Source organism: Passer montanus, unplaced genomic scaffold (assembly GCF_014805655.1).
Source record: "Passer montanus isolate IOZ18808 unplaced genomic scaffold, ASM1480565v1 scaffold28, whole genome shotgun sequence".
NCBI classification, from domain to species: Eukaryota; Metazoa; Chordata; class Aves; order Passeriformes; family Passeridae; genus Passer; species Passer montanus.
This window is the reverse complement of record NW_024367483.1, coordinates 2054827-2071983: the sequence shown is the minus strand read 5'-3', so window position 1 is coordinate 2071983 and position 17157 is coordinate 2054827. Positions and strand designations below refer to the sequence as shown.

Genomic DNA, 17157 nt, shown 5'->3' with positions numbered 1-17157 from the left:
TATGTAGGGGAGGGTGTTTGTGTTTGAAATCAATCTGTATCTCAGGAGCCGTTCCGAATTCAGTGGAGAACACAGAACGGCAACGGCATTTCTGTAACCACATCTGAAATGAAATATTCATTCTTCATTGTGTAGACTGTGTTAAACCTGACAGTCCTTGGTGAGAAAGCTCTTCCCATGTAAAATAAAGAGGATGTAATGGACTGCGGGCATCTGACACTCATTTCCTACTGCTTTACAGCTACTTCTGTTCACTCTTGCATCGCACGCATGTGATTTTATGCAATGAAAGGCTCATTATAACCTTAAGCTTTCTGGGGTGGGGTCTGGTTATTGTATGTGGCATTCACTTCTCTGTGAATCCTCGTGCGTTGCCCTGGCATTATTTACATAATATGATCAGTTTTAAAACTGCTTTTGTCAGTGAAAGCTGTGACAAATACTAGAGGAGTTGCATGGCTCAGTGAATCACCATGAGAAGGGCGAACGGCACTGCAGAATCTTAATAGCCCATTAAAAGCCATTTAAAATTCAGATTCACAGTGTTTCCCAAAGAGAGAGCACAGCTCTTTGCGGCTTTTAATGTGCACAATTTTTTTTCCCCCGATGCTGTGAGCTGTGTGTGTTTTTTGAGCATAAATGCTCAGTGGTAAGCACAGAAGAGCATTTTTTAGCTGAAGAAAACACCACCCTGAAGCATCTCAAGTGTTGGAGTGTATTGCCAGTCCATCTTTATTAGTACACCACCCTGTGTTAAGCAGCTGGGATTTTTTTTGCATGATCATGTATGGCTTCACTGTGAATCATATTAGTAACTTAAGGCCAAACAAACACCATTAACTCAAAAATAACCACCAGTACTGTAACTTTTATTTGCTAATAAATATCTTAATAAACAGGCTTACCCCATCTGTAAGACCTGATAATGCCTCTTAGGAAATCATAGAAAAATAAAATACAATAATAATCAATAACTTGTACTTTGTACAAAAATCTCATTATGTTGCTCAGCAGGTAGTTGTGCCAAACCCCATATTCTTTCTGCAAAGAGATGGCATATGTGATGCAATTCACCTTAAAAACACTCTAATGCTGAGAGCTGAGCATTCTATTACACTATTAACTTGTAGGCATGCCAGCACATGAAAATTTACATGAAACATCATAGTATCATAGGAATAGGATCGTAATAATAATGAAAAGAAGATAACACCACTTTCCAGTAAATAATAACAACTTCACGCCCAATGTAAATTCCCCTCAGGACTGCAAATCAGTAGGGTAAGCTTTTTATTCCATGGATATTCCTACAGTACCGTTACAAACAGGCAAAAAGGAAATGCAGTGGGACGTGTATGGGAGATGTATTAGGTGAAGAAAACTAATTTTGGGGAGTGAGGCAGTCCCAGGGGGAAGCAATGTTCATGTCCCAGGAGACACGGTAGTTGTCATTATTCAAATATGTCCTGGTTAAAGAAGCAATGGCAAAACAAACCTTAGCAGGGGTCTTTAAAGAAAAGGTGGGTTTCAGACTACTGGCAAGGATATAAGATCTGTGCTGAGGGCATGGTTTGATTTTGTAAAATAATTTGCAAGTGTTATGACTATACCATTGCTTTTGAAGCCATCTACCTCTGAAGTTTTGACATGGCTGCTTAAATATATAATCTAAAGTGTCTGTCATCAAATATTTATTCATATATACACATACATTGATACATTTTATGGCTATGCTAGAACAGCAAACTATGAAGAGCAGTCATATTTAGTTTTGTACAATCTAATTTCACAGAAGAGACAGAGATTAAAACCCCTTTTAATTCAGATACATTTAAAACCAACACACAGAAATAGATAGAGGCTATCCTGAGAAAACATACCAACCACATTAGCTTCCAAAAGTAAATCAAAGTTAATGTTTGGAAGGTAGCAAAATATTATTTTTGTATTTTTTTTCTGAAAGTCAAAGTGTTTTTTTTTTTTTTTTAAAGTGATGACAAAATTAAGACTGTTAATTTCAGCTAGATCAATGAATGTTGCTTTGCTAGAAAATAAACTATTGCCTTTCAGTAAACAGGGTTTCACATGATCTTTTAAAGATTTTTTTTTCTCTTGCTAAACTGCAGGTGCAATCCTGAGAAGTGCAGAGAAGTTCCCGAAGTCAGTAGGATTTATGCCACACCAGAGAAGAACGAGCCCTTTTTGTGCCTCTGGGTTTTCAGTCACGGCAGCGCTGTGTGTGATGTAACTGATAGCACCAGAGAATGTTGATATTGGCCTCAAGCAGATGGAAGGCTCTGGGTAGAGCAACAAACACTGTATCCCAGAGTTAACAAAGAAACAACTTTTCCCACTTGTAGTGTGAAATAGACCTCAACCTTACTTAGAAGAGTTGGGAGAAGAAATTGCTGCAGAAGAAATGGTAGAAAAAAACTACGTTGCCAATTCAAAAGCTCAGTGTTTCTCGGGGAGAAGCAGATAGGGAATCATGGCCATTAAGCTGTAAAATGCTCACAGGTTCCCTTATTAGGAACCTTGGAGTGGGATGGTTTTCTTCAGATAGAGAATTAATGAAATAATCCAATAAATGGAACCACTAAGATGGCATTTGTTATTTTATTTGCTATTGTGCCATTCATTAACTGGCAAAATGGAAAACTTAGACTGCAGTGCACCAGGAGTATGAAGCAGCTTGTTCAAAGAGGCAAATCATCAGTCAGAACTTGTATTATGAAAGGGAGATCATATTGCATCCTGATTTATGTTTAGGAAAGAAGAAAGATGGAAAAGTCCTATTTGTTTTGGAAGTCCTGTTTGTTTGATGGGGCTGGTGGTTTCCTCCTGAATTTAAATCCAGAAGTTTGGGAAATTATCTGGGGAAAAAAGCCCCACAAAGCCAGACAATTTTTGCTAGATGCCTTATTAGATGTGTAGGTCATTTAGGTAACTAATTCCAAAGTCAGAGTTGACCATCCATGCCAGAGAAAACAGCAAACACTGCAGCACCCAACTTTTGTACCTTGCATTTTACCTTTTCCATGTTGAAGGTAGCCACAGCTTACTTGATCACATCCCTGAGGTAGCAGACTTGTCTTTTAGGCTCAGTGGACTCTCTTCTCCCCATTAAATGAGGCCATCTGTTCCAGGAAAATCTGTAGAAACCTTTGATTCAAAACCTGTTTCACTCACTTGACCTTTTCCTATGGATACAGCTGACTTTGGATCATGCCCTGAGGGACCAACCTACATCTCGACCTTAAATGCTTCAACAGAACAATTAAAACCAGAAAAAGCTTTTAGCAATCTGTTTGAACAACAAGACAGCTTGTGTCCCAAAAAATGCTGGTTCTCTGACAAGAAGTTAACCATGACAATAGTGGGGTGCAGGAAAGGAGAGTCTGTTTGCAAAGCTGGAGCCTACCTACAGAAAATACGGACATTGGGCTTTTCCTACTGCCATGGAAGTCAGTAACAAACTCATTATTTTAGATCACAGCAACACTATTGCCTATTAACACAGAAAGTTTTAATTCCTCACAGTCACATCGCTCTCCCAGGAATTAATCGAGATGTTCATTAAAATCATTCAGCAGGATTTGGAAATACCGGGTGTGGTAGAGCAGAACTCCCCCAAGACAAAAATGGAACTTCCCAAATTGACAATTAGTGACAAATAATCTACAGATTTGGAACATTGGCTGCACTTTGTCTTTTTCAGCTAATCCTATTTTACACAAAGGGACTGCAATAGTAAGTTATACAGCTCAGAGCACCCGGCTTCTTACAGGAAAAAAATAATAATCCTATTTTGCTTTTCATTTTTCCTATTCATAATTTTCAGTTAAAAACCAGTCTGAATGAGAGAAAACTGAAAACTCAGTTTCTAAACCAATATTAACTGGATGTTTCTATGTTTTAACATTTATTTAGGCTCCTCTCAAGAAAGTCAGTATGTAGCTATAAGAACAATTAGTCATTCAGAATTCTGTCTGCTGGACTTTCCAATATCAATTATGACAACTGTACCTGTGGTTTTTTTTTGTCCTGGGCTAGAACCTGAAAGGTTAGAAAATAGATTTTTTTTTCCTTTTTATCACTCAGAACATTATGTGGTGATGATATTATGCAAACAGTCCCTAGACTGTTTCACTGGGCACTTTTCCATCATCCACAACCAGAAAGGAGTATTTAGGTTCCAAAGCAAATTTCTCCCAAACCTGATTTTCCAGATTCTAGATTCAAGGTTACTTTCTCTGGGGTCCCTTGACATCCCACAGTTCAGAATGCAGGGACCTGGATTTCTCTTTGATTTGTGGATTTTCAGTCTCAGGGTTTTGGCTTACCTACCACTCAACACATGCTGCTGCTGACCAGTTCTTCACTGAATTGTCAGAAATGAAGAAGTGTTAGTATAATAAGGCAAAACATCTTATCTCATGGTGTCTTACAGATATTTTATAGGGATTTTGATTTTTGATTGTGCCTAACTCTAGCCTTGTATAAAGTCCCATTTCAAATCAGCCTTTTTATATGAATTAAGCTGCACAAACTCAGAACTGTTTATAGATTCAAGAGTTTCTGAGGTGGCACTGAGATGTGTGCAGAAGGAGTCAAAGTTCTCAGATAGATACAGGTACAAATTTTGGACAGGAACAAAGTAGAACAGATGTGAAAGCTTTAAATTACTTTTGAGACTGATCTTTTTAATTCTATTGTTCTCCCCATATCTTCACTGTCAGAACTTGCATTTTTTATTCCAGTTTAATTATTCTGGTATGAAAAGATCAGATAATATGCTAAACCTTTCTGGAAGAGATAGGTACTTGAGAAATCTCTTGCAGGAAAGGAAAGTAAGATATACTCATGCCAGATATTTAAAGAAATATGCACACAAATAGATTCCACTGAACTGGTGTTACCTTATTTCACATATAAAATATGAAATATACTTTAATCCATTTTTAACCTTAGATTTTTCATCAACCATTGTTGTTTTTCCCTTCTAGAAGTTAGTGTATCTTTTTATGCTATATGTTGGCATATCCCTACTCATATGCCCTTGAAAATTTCCCTAATTTTAACCTCCTAGGTGTCCATAAATGTCATTTAAAAGAAAATAATTTATATACTCTGTAAACATCTTTGGTGATTTCAGCAGAGGAACTGAAAACTCTTTATAGCATGGACTCCATCTTGCTAGTTCTGTTGGGCACCTTGTTTGCTCTTTGGGATCACTAATTTCTACAGTAATTAGCTGAGTGGAAGAGAATCAGCAGGAAGGGGTTGGCTGAGGTGGCAGCAGAAGGGTGAGCAGGCAGCTTTCTCTGAGCCAGTTTGAAAATGCTTTTTCTACCAGTGGAGGAAAAGAGAGGCTGTCCATTTCCAGCTAACAAGCCAAGGAATTTTGGGAAGAACTACACATGCACAGTGCATGCCACGAAAATTTTTCAAAGCAAATAAACCCCATTAGTGTTGTTATTAATAGGTTATTAATTCTGTAGGTTTGAAAAATCTGGTATTATGATATACATTCTATTTACAATTCTTTATGTACATATAGACAAATATTTTATAACCACAACATGTTCACCATATCCTGGTCCATGATCTGAGGAATTACATACAATACTCATGGATGGGCAGTGTGCACTACTAAATATAGGATGTGATGGTGGAAAATCTTGCCAGCTGTAAGTACTTGGCACTGTATTATGCAACTCTGGGGTTTTTGTTAGAGCTCCTTGGCATAGTATGGACAGTTCTGCCTTTTTTACCTTATTGTAGGTTTTAGGGAGCTTTTTTTTTTTTCCTTTTCAGATCTGATTCATTTGTCTCCCCAGGAGATTCCAAGATTGTTGTTCTGCTAAGAGTTAGCCCAGCCCAACACATCTTTCCCTCGCTCTCAAAAAATAATTATAGTACTATTATAAAAAAGAAATTATCTTTGCCATTTATTCAGGAAAGATTCATTACAATTGGTGAACAGGGTGTTCTGGAAGAAAACTGTTTAATGGAATACAGAGCTCTTCAACCATGTGCAAATGCCACAAGTGTCTCTATTTTTAGTACTTTTCCTGGAAGATGCAATGGAAGACAGACTTTTTATTATGATTTTAACTGAAAAAATGTTGGACTGGATTAGAGGCAAGTCCTGCTTTTCATGCTTTGAAGGAATATTCCAAGACAGAGTGATCCCATGACAGGGTAGTTACAGGTGCCCTGTGTTTGTAAAAGAATTCTGAGCTGCCAGAATGTGTCCCACAGAACCATTCCATCAGCTGAGGTAAAACAGTTCAATAACTGCAGTTCACAACAGGGCCAGCTGGAAATGAGGAACTGCTCTTCAGTATAAGGTCAAGAATGTTCTGTGCTGCTTTACCTTGGTGACTGATGTGGTCCCATGGGGTCATCCTGACACGGAAATTGCTGCGGGTAATGCAGTCTCACTAGGCACCTCCACAGTCCCAGCTATTCCTCATGGTAAATCTCAGCTGATTCTGGATAAAGGGGGTCTGTTTGTTACTTATGACCCATCTTTAAATCCTGTAGGAATCTGCATCGAGAAAGAAATTAATGAAGCCTTGTGTTAGGCTCATATTAAAAATGGCAAATGGATTGTCAGTCTTAAGTGATGTAAAAATCAAAGTACTGCAGTCTATGAGTTCTGTGTCAGAATAATCCAAGTAATACCTAACAGAATATTGGACACAGAATTTATTTGACTCATTTACTAACTAATTTACTTTATTGTTGAGTGCAATATTTGCAAGTAAAGGACTGCTTTATGCTGTCTGATGTCATAAAGCATGGCATGTTTCTAAACTTTCATTGGATAGATTTGGATTTAAGTTCACAGGAATCAAAAAGGGTAAATTTTGTTCGAGAAAAATTCAAATGACACATTTCAATTCTCTTCCTTTTGCCTTATGGCTTCCCATTGTTTCTCAGTAATTCCAATGTGCAAACACCTCATGAGTAAATTCTACTAAACCTTCCACTGTGCCTTGTTCAGTTTTAACACCAAGAACATCATGAAGAAGACCCCTCTCTGTTTCACAGGTTCAGCAAAACCACTGGACACAATTAAGGCATGAAATTCATCTGACCAAGCACAGATATCTGAATGGATGAGCTTTCACTGAATGCAGAGAAAAAGGTAAGAATTATTTCTTTATACACATCCACATTATAGAACCTTTTTTTTGTTGCTTGCATATCGGACACTTTATTTTGTGAACTTTCAATGGGTACTTTTAGTCATAAAGCACTCTGTAATGTGGGCCAGATTCTCAAAACCAGCCTATTAAATTTGCTTTAATTTATCAAATTTAAACTCCAGCTGCACACTGCAGTATGGAGGATAATTAGAGTTAATTTGCTCCTGAAGAAAGAATTTCCTATAACAAAAGAAGTTACTCTAATTTCACATATATATACATTTGTGGCCTGTACAGAACTAAGCTCATGTTTAAAAAATAACACCTATTAGGGTTGTTTTTTGTTTTGTTTTTAAATAAAAGAAATATGAAAAAATCCCTAAAGTAAAGGAAGAATAAACTAGAAATCAGCACAAGAGCAAATAAAACATTTCCAAAAATGGGGAAAATGTAAATTTCATCAAGATAACTATTAAAAAGTGTCATATTGCACCACAACAGCAACAACAGAAAAACAAGCTGTATAAAGCCACAAAATCCTGGATTTACAAAGTTATTAACAAATGTGCTCACTCAAAGAATCCCTTGTTCTTTCCTTTCTGGTTACCCAAACTCTTGTTTATATAAAAAATATATCTGATTAATAAATGTTTTCCTTTTGTTATACCTTTTTTCTATTGAAATATATTTTCAGTAGTGTGATAAATTTAGAAATTAATTTTCGTTAACTATATCCAGGTTGTGTGCATGTAAGTATGTCAATTCTGCATCCTCACTACCAGGAATTAAAAAGTTGGCAAAAGACAATCTAAAAGTGCACATACATGGTTTGGGTCAGCTATGAATGATTCTGAAACTTCATTAACAAATATCAGACTCATACCTCCTCAGTAATGGATTTAATTGTGAGAAAGGCTCATTCCACAGATGTCCCATTGTTGGCCATGGAAGCAATGAAAGACAAAATGGATGATAAAATGATGAAGCAAAATCCACTTTTAAATTACTCTGTGGTGTGTCAGTATTTTTCAAAAGGTTTCAGGTAAATATGGTTTTCTTTCTTTAAGAGCACCTCTACCAAAAAATGATTCAGATGTGGAATTCAGGCAGAATTTTTCAAGTGACAGTCACAGAAAAGAACAAATGGTTTTTTCCCCACTGAAGGGCTGTGATCCTGCAAAACTCACATGCTTGTGCTGGACTGATGACTTCAGTGGGAATACTCCTGCTGACAAAATTACCTTTGGAGCTACAATAGGATTGAAGCTGCCCTTCTTTAAACAATGTCATCAAATTGGCATTGTAGAACACCAGTGACTCCTGGTCTTCAGAAAACTCTTTCCTCAGTTACAGCTGTCCTTTTTTTAATGAAAGAAAGAAAGAAAAATTTACTTAGTGCATTACTGCTACCTCACCTAAATTAATGCAATTATTAAAACATAAATTGACAACAGGGAATCAGGCCTCGTGTGTCTTACTCTGTGATCTGGTTGGAAGCATAATTTTTCTGAGTTGCTTTCTGATTTTCATTCTTTGTCACTGATATACAATGGCAGCTTTTTCCAAGACTTAGGAAATACCTTGTGATTTACAAGCTGTAAATGAAGCAGTAAATACCATTATGATTACACAAAGTAGTTAGTTCCTTTTGATATACACATAGATTATACTAATTACCCAAACGCACGTTTTAACAGAAGAGCTGCAATGCTTGAGTACATTGGAATGCCACGAACTCAAAACTACCCTCCAAAGGACACAGGAATGAAGAGAAGCATCTGCACAGGGTTACATGTGACATGCATTGCAGATCTGCGTGGGGTTCCCACAGCACGGCCATGCGGTCCTGCCCTGCTCCCAGGAGTGCATATCCCATGCAAAAGTTTGGAAATGTAGCCCAGCACAGTCTGTGTCTGTTGTCTGAACAAAACATGGAAGCTGGAAGTCTTAGAGAGGTACAAATATTATGTTAGGCCTTTGCTGACGTTTTCTTGCATGTAAATATGGCTATTGAAGGGTTCTAAAGGTAATACCTCGGACGTCCTTTAGAGATCTGTACTAAATGAAGATCTGGCCTGCAATGACCAGAGCTCCATTTCAGCAGAGTTTGCTTTTTTAACTTCTAAAAGCAGTTAGAAGTAGGCTCAAGGCAACATGTTACCACACTGCTGTCCTGCATCTCCTTTTCTGCCTTTGTGCAAGGTCACTGCATCCTGCAGCCTGTAACTTCCAGCAGCAGTGCAGCTGTACCGCTGTCCTTGGCTGGAAGAGGATATGGCTGGCCTGTTCCCACAGGAATGATCCCATCACCCCACCCATGGCTGGCCTCTGAGCTCTGCTGCTGCTGGAGATGATTGCCTATCCAACAGCAGAGACCTGCATGTTTGAAACAGAAAGCTCTTCTGAAATCTGTGTGTCTACAACAGAGCTGACAACCGTGTTTTGCATGTGGTCATGGAAACACTATAACCAGTTTTCCAATAGTAGAAGCAAATGCTGAGTATTACATTAAAAAAAAAAAAGGGATATAGGGTGATGAGGAATCCCAAGCATAAACAATTTTTCCAACCTCATCTAAAATTTAAAGCATAAAAAGTGTCGAGTGCTAAAGTAATTGAAAATCAAGAACCTTCCTTAAGATTTCAAACAGATTACTCTCACTATGCTTCCAATTATTCACACAATGAAAACTCACTACATAAAATCATCAGTCATTTCTGCAAACAATACTAATGTTTTGAGGCACCAGCTTACCAGCATTCAAACTATTAGAAAGTAATGTAATGATAGGACACATACTTTTGGATTTAATTAAGAGATAAAATAAATATTTATGTTAAACTTCTTTTTGATTGCACATTTGGTGTTGGAAGTTACATGGTCACAGAACATGAAAGAAGTCAAATACTTTTTGATCTACCAGCAAATTCTAAATACATCGATAAAGAAGCCACACCAGGCCAAATAGATTACTACTTTCAAGTAAGTCCATGAAAGTTTCCCAAATACTGTTATACAAAGTTACACATCCATGCTGAGTTATTCATCAATGTGTAGCAAGAGTCTTGCAGTAGGCCAGGATTTTATCGGCAGAGAACTGGTGGAGGAGCTGTGCAGTGTGATTAAAAATTCCGGTTTGGAAGCATTAACATAGAAGTACTTGTATAGTCTGAACTGGAGACTGCAGTTCTTGAAGTTGGGAAGAGCAGGAGGGAAGAATGAGAATATTTTTCCATTTTAGAAATGCTGAGGCACAAAACACAGTTGCTTCTATTACTTTCATACATGAAATCCTTTCTCCTGTATGTGCATCATGTGCAACCGCAAAGTCTGTAAACTGCTGACTATTCGTCTCTGGTGTCCAATGAGTGCAACTCCAATTCTTCTAATGTCACTGCAAGATAAAAAGTTTCATCTTGGATGCAAATATAATAAAGCCTCTGGTGCACAAAAGAATATAATTATATGATGACTTCTTCTCCAGGACAGTTTACCTTCCTGGCCATGGCATATAAGAAAGCCGCAAATGTTGGATTTTTCTGTATCTGTCAATTTCAATTTTTGAAAAAAACAGTAATTTAAGAGAAAAAATATAATAAAAATATGTATTTAGAGCACTGGGGCTTAGTGCTATAAATTAGTGATAGTGGGGCTTATTAGTGATACTACTGGTCAATTAATCTTTCCAAATCTCAAGGACTAATCAGAGATGTGAGTTCTAACAGCCCATTTTCAGTAAAGTGATTGTAGCAATTGTTTCCTGCTCATACTTGAAAAGGATTGGGGCTTACACACTCAGTATCACAGTTCTGAGGCAGAAATAACAGAGGTGGTGCTTCTGATGATTTGGGGAATGGCAGTGACGTAGTGAGAGATGGTCGAAAGATTAAATTAGCAGTGACTCTTCCAGACTGACCCTGATTTCCCTCCCAGTTCCCCTTCATCTCATCTAGCCCTGCACCCCAGAGTGGGTAACTGTTTGGCAGGAATGAAGTCAACAGCCACCAGAATTCAGCACAATCCACCAAATTAGTTTTTCTATAAACATCCTCAGCTGCAAGATCTAAGAAAGATCACAGAGGCGCTGAGGACAGGAAACTTCAGATATGCCAGATTTGTCAATTATGCAAATCCCACTCTGGGACATACACAGATATTGCCTATTTATGCTCCAAAACTATATGATGATACAGCCAGTGAAGGAGCTCATGGGATAAGGCATGGCCTTCATGAGTTTCAGATGTGCAGTTCCAGATATCTGCATCTGATCTCCAGATTGGTATCCTCCAGCTGAGGAACCACTGCAGAGCTTGCAATTATGATGTGCTTGGGTTTAACATTCTCATGGGGCATGATAGACAACACTTGAGGTCAGCAAAAATACTGAGCACCTGAGAAGCTAAAAGGAGTCAGTGTAAATAATAAAGCTTTACAGTGGACAGTGGTCGTAGAAATACAAGACCAATGCTTAGCAATTATCAAGGAAGGCCTGATAAAGCACAAAAAGAATCCAGCAGGTCTTGTGTAACACAAATTATTTGAAGAAAGAGGGAATTCTTCAAGAAGTTGAATGGTATCTAAAGCAAGTAGAAAGCATAATAACCTTAGATTAGCTGTAAACACACAGTAAGGCAGACTAAAAAGGAACTTGAGGAGCAAACAGAAAAAAAAGCTCAACAATAAAATAAAAAACCTGATAATAAATCTTTTTGCAAAGTCACTGGGTACAAGACACCTGCCATAAAATGTGTAGAGTCTAACAATGATTTGGGCATAAAAGAGCACTGAAGGAGTGGCCATTGTTGGAAGACTTAACCATTTGAGTTGACATTCACTGTGGAAGAAATTGAAATGACTCCCATGCCAGATCCTTTCTGGGGTTCTTGCCAGAGTACCTCTCTGAAGTGACTGCAGGAGAGGTTATAGGAAAAACTGAAAAACAAGCAACAACCCATGTGCAGAGAAGATTATATTTAGGCAAAAGTTCCAAAAGAAAGTGAAGATGAAATAATGGACTTACTATCAGGGCTGTGAGAGAGGGAGTTACCAGCTGTGCTCCACATGTTAAAAAATTTCTTGGTGCCTGAAGTATGGAGCATAGTGCCAGACAAAATGTTTCCAGGGACGATCTGGGGAACCACAGACCCATGAGTCTGTGATCATTACAGGGCATAAGAGAAATTACAGGAAAGTACAAAATTACTGGATGCTTGGATAAATGAGCTGCTTGAGTCACCATGGCTTTTGCAAATAAAAGTTCTGTTTTATTAAATTACTTGTTTCCAGTGGATGGAGATGATCCATTTGATACACCTCACTTGGATTTCCAAAAGCTTTAGAGAAGATTCCTCACAAAAGCTTTGTAATGAAAATGAGGAGCAACTTCTGTGTAATATAGGGTATAATATAATATGTAGCATAGTGTGGTCTTTGCATGACTGAATAACTGTTTAAATACAGGAGGTTAGCAGTAAATGGTCAGGTTTTACAATGCAGTTATTGATACAAATCTGCAGGGATTTCTGCTGAGAGAATGTTGAACATTATTGTTCAACAAATCAGTAAATGGTCTGGGAAAACAGGTGAGCAAGAGGTGAACAACTCAGCTGGTGAGGCTGAATTGTTCAGGGTAGGAAGGGAAAGGGGCAGCTGTGCAGAGTTTGGGAAGGATCTCACAAGACTAAGTGACTATCCCATAATGCGGTAGATGGAATTCATTGTAGGTGAATATGAAATGATGCACGTGGGAGAAAACCAGTCCAACTTTATATGTAAAATTCTTCAGTCTTAACTGACAGCTACCATTAATACAGGCAGTCCCAGCATCCAATAAAAGATTGGGAATTCATGGAAAGGGAATAGAGAGCAAAACGGATCCCATCATCATGCTACCATATGAATCCATAGCCTAAACACTTCTGTATTGAATGCAGAGTTTGCCTTAAAAAACCACAGGGTGGTGTCAGAGATGGTTGGAACAACTTCATTATAGGACTGATAAAGTCTTGATGATATTCATAGCAAAGTAAGAAAATATTTTTGCCACTATTTTTGATTTCAGTGGTCTAGATCAAAACTGATTCCCCAAGAAACACGCTCATCCCTGGCCTTTGGTTGTGTTTGGTGTGGTCACAGAGTGGATCTATCAGTTCTGGGTCTCTCCATCATACATTTCTTGTGGTTTTTTGCTAATTAACTGTATTTGTGTTTTGTGAGCTGAGGAAGGAAAGGAAACGAAAGCACTGTTCCATACTCCATAATATCTGTGTGCCTGCAGCATCCAAATTCAGATTAATTAGTCACTGTAGGGATAATAGATTATATACTTACTCAATATTCATTCTTGAAACCATGTCCAAAGTTGTGAAACCTGCTGCCATGAAGTTATTTTTATACTGACCCATTTTTATGGAATCCAGCCAGTCACTGACTGAAACAAACAAAGGATATTCTGGAACTTCACCAGGTGAATCTGGCATTCTGTAAAGAACAAAAAAAAATGCAAAGGTTACCAAGCAATACAAAATATGACACCCAATTTACCTTGGTAGACATAGCTTTTACTAAAAGGCAGAAGGAATGAGAGAGGAGTCTGAGCTGTAAAGGTCAGACCTTAACTGAGGATCTCTTTAACCTCTTGTCTAAAACTTATAAATCACTTCTGTCTGCCAAGATGCTCTACTTAAACAATACAATTTATTAAAGAACTGCAGCTCAGTAACACACAGAGGAAAAGGCCTCTCCCACTGCACTTCTTTTTGTTCTCCAGAATTTCTCCTTGCAGATCTACATGTTCAGGATTATAATAATTACTTTATACAGTAGTCAATGTAGAGGACAATGAAAATGCAGAATAAGATGCAATTAAAAAAATTAAACCACCATGAGATGATTTTTGCATTTACCTACAACCACCCCACCCCAGATGGCTCCTCATTGTGATACTATTATGCTACAGGAACACTTTGATTACAGTACTCAAAAGCTAAAACTCACCCTAAAAGAAGCCAAAAGAATAAAATGTTGTATCTTTGCTTTTACATAGAATTATATAGAGTAGCAAATTAAATGGAAGGAGCTATTTAGTCACATTTCTTTTTGAGTTCTTTCCCCTAATATTATCACAACTGAATCAGAAAGATTAAAAAAACCCAAAAAACAGATTGCCATTTTGGGGCAGTGATTTCCAGTCTTCTGTTGTGTGCCACATTTGGGAGGGCTCATATCTTCCACTGGCTTTATGCATTTTGTGTAGAGAAATTGTATGAACAAAATGCAGAAAAGGTACACTGCTGTTTGTAAAAGCTTTATGATAGTCTTTAGGAGAAAGACACAATTTATTGTAAATGAAAATTTAGACAGCAAAAGCCAGCCAACATTTACTGATGGAACATGACTTCATGTGTAATGTAGGAAGCAACACAGCCTCATATCTTAATGAACCAAATTTCACCCACACATACTCAGATACAGTAAAAACAGTGATTTTCATTCATATTATCAAAATGATAGAGGGAGAAGCTGAAGGACAGGAGAACACTGTTAAGTACAAACTATAACTAAAGACCTACCACAGTCCCTTCCCATCTGAATTACTCCATGATTCTATAGAAGGTTACCCAGCAACTGCCTCAAGCATTCTCAAATGAATGGAAAAAAACTTTCACAAGCAGTTGAAGTCATAGTTCAATAAAGCATAAGTTTTTTAGGCCCTAAGTTATGATTTAAATAAAAGAGATAAAAATACATCACTCTGATGCTAAAGCAAGTGATCCAGGCAAAAATAGCAAGTCATATATATATATATATATTTATATATTTTTATTTATATTTATATGCATACATACATACAGGACACTAACTCTAGGGCATGGATATTTAATCCCACAAGTCTCCCTAGTCTATGTTGATGAAATGGCTGTAGCCCTCACTCCAGGTTTTCCTACCAACTTCTCCATTCAGCCTTTCCCACAGCAATTTTGCATTGTTGCTCAGCCCTTGTCAAAAAAATTTAAAGGTTCTCAGCAAGCCCCACTCAGGGCTTCAGCACCCCTTAAAAGCCCATGGGGTCTCCATGAAAGCACCTTTATCTTAAAATGATTCTTAGAGACTGAAGAGAGTGAGGCCACCTGGACCTTTGCTGATTTCAGCTGATATATGCAGGGACAGCTTGGATCAATAAGCCTACAAATACTGACACATTTTTCCACCTCAGCCTTGCTTATCCTGTGGCTGCATTCATTTCTGAAATATCATTAATGAAAAAAACCCAAAACCCAGGCAACACTATCAAGAATTTGTTTGGGGTGGTTAACAGTGTAGTCTGTTATTTGGTCACTGCTGCCATTCTGCTGCAGACAAATAAAGATTTAGCAAGCTAAGACACAGCTACTTGCTGCAGGATATTACTCCAAGGCAGTTCACAAATTGCTTGAGCACTGTCAGATGGAGAGACAGGCTGCTGAATGGAGAAAAAAAATTACAAAGAGAAAACAAGCACATAGAAAAACACACACACATACAAAAAAGAACAAAGAGATTCAGAAAGATTAAGGATAGATAGTGCACAAACAGAATTCAGATGAAAATAATACTAAAAAAGCCTAATATAATCTGCATGGCTTGAGAAAAAAACCTTGTACAACAGTGTATTAACAATAAAGCAAGCCTTAAAAGGGGCTTAAAATCATTTGAACCTGTATGATTTTATGAACTCAGAACTTTGTGGTTCTCCCACCCTTACTTAATACTCTAAACCAATAATGATAGCCACTATGTGTTATGAAAAAAACAGAATGTAACAAAAGGGTCTTACACAAGTACATCCTCCACGAGGGTGTGAAGGGTGCTGGGGTTGCGGATCAGCTTGTCCAGGAAGCTGACAATGTCACTGAATTTGGGACGGTGGTTCCTCTCCTTCTGCCAGCAGTGAAGCATGAGCTGGTGAAGAGAAGCTGGGCAGCCCATGGGAGCTGGAAGCCTGTAGCCCTCTTCAATGGACAGTATAACCTACAGAAATACAGTCTGTATGGTTACCAGGCATTAAATGCTGAAAGGACAGTGTGACACTGACAATTAGAAACCAGGGATGATAAATTATCCAGGCACAGCCACCCTCACTTTATGCATTGCTGGGCTTCACTCAGGGAATCAGGACTGGCAGGGGTGTGGCCAGAGGAGACAGGAAATATTTTGTAGGCATATGAAACACAGTAGGAACTTTTTTAGGGTCACTGGTCATCCTCTTCAAACAGCTAAGAAAGCAGGAGGGGAATAAAGAATTCAGCAATACCACCATCCCTTTCCACTTCAGGCGGCCACAACTTACTTGGTGTGGCCACTGCAACCCACCATGCTCTAATATTTGCATTTTGACACAGTGTTTGTATGCAGCAACACCCCAAAACAGTCAAGCACCACAAATACAGATTGTGGAACCTGACAATTTACTTGGTATTCACATGTTTCTGCTGATCCTCAGAGTATGATTACTTCTGGCAATGTCACACACACCAAGTTACAGCAATGTTAATTTGCACTCTCCCTCAGAAACCTGGATGTCTGAGATGTTTGTGACTAAACAAAAGTTAATAAAATTATGGTATTATCCTAAAGTGAATGAGACCTTCAGATTCAGCAGATACAGAAAATGTGTTTGGTAAAGATTCAGAAAGAAACGGAAAGGTCTGCTGCTGCAGGTAAATCACATGTATGAAAATCGTGTAAATGACATGTTGATCCAAGTCGAAGGAAAGCTTATTTCTAGTAACATGGGTAGCAAAAAAACATTGATTGAAAGGAAGAGTAGCAGCCTGGCTTGATAGGAGTTAGCAAAACTAAGTGAATTCCATGGAAAGCTTCATAACAGCTTACAGGGATTCATCCTATGTAAGGTTTAAAAAACACAAAGGAAAGTCAGGAGGTTCTGCAGTGGTGCTAGCAGTGGGGATGATGTTACAAATTACAGTCAGGATTATTTTTTGTGCAAAAAGGAATGCAA

General features: G+C 38.0%; 1 protein-coding gene across 7 annotated transcripts in view; it reads right to left on the bottom strand.

Annotated features, from left to right (window-relative positions):
* Positions 1 to 848: 848 nt before the first annotated feature.
* EPHA6 (EPH receptor A6) overlaps positions 849 to 17157 on the bottom strand; it is a 378018-nt gene continuing 361709 nt past the window's right edge. For 4 of the 7 annotated variants that reach the window (XM_039713221.1, XM_039713223.1, XM_039713222.1 and 1 more), the window contains 3 exons: positions 15973 to 16166; positions 13488 to 13637; positions 849 to 10551 (listed from right to left, as the gene is read on the bottom strand). In XM_039713221.1, coding sequence (XP_039569155.1) covers positions 10437 to 10551; positions 13488 to 13637; positions 15973 to 16166 — 459 coding nt within the window. In that variant the 3' untranslated portion in view covers positions 849 to 10436. The remainder of the gene's footprint in view (positions 10552 to 13487; positions 13638 to 15972; positions 16167 to 17157) is intronic. The other 3 variants (XR_005627917.1, XR_005627919.1, XR_005627918.1) reach the window with 3 other exon arrangements.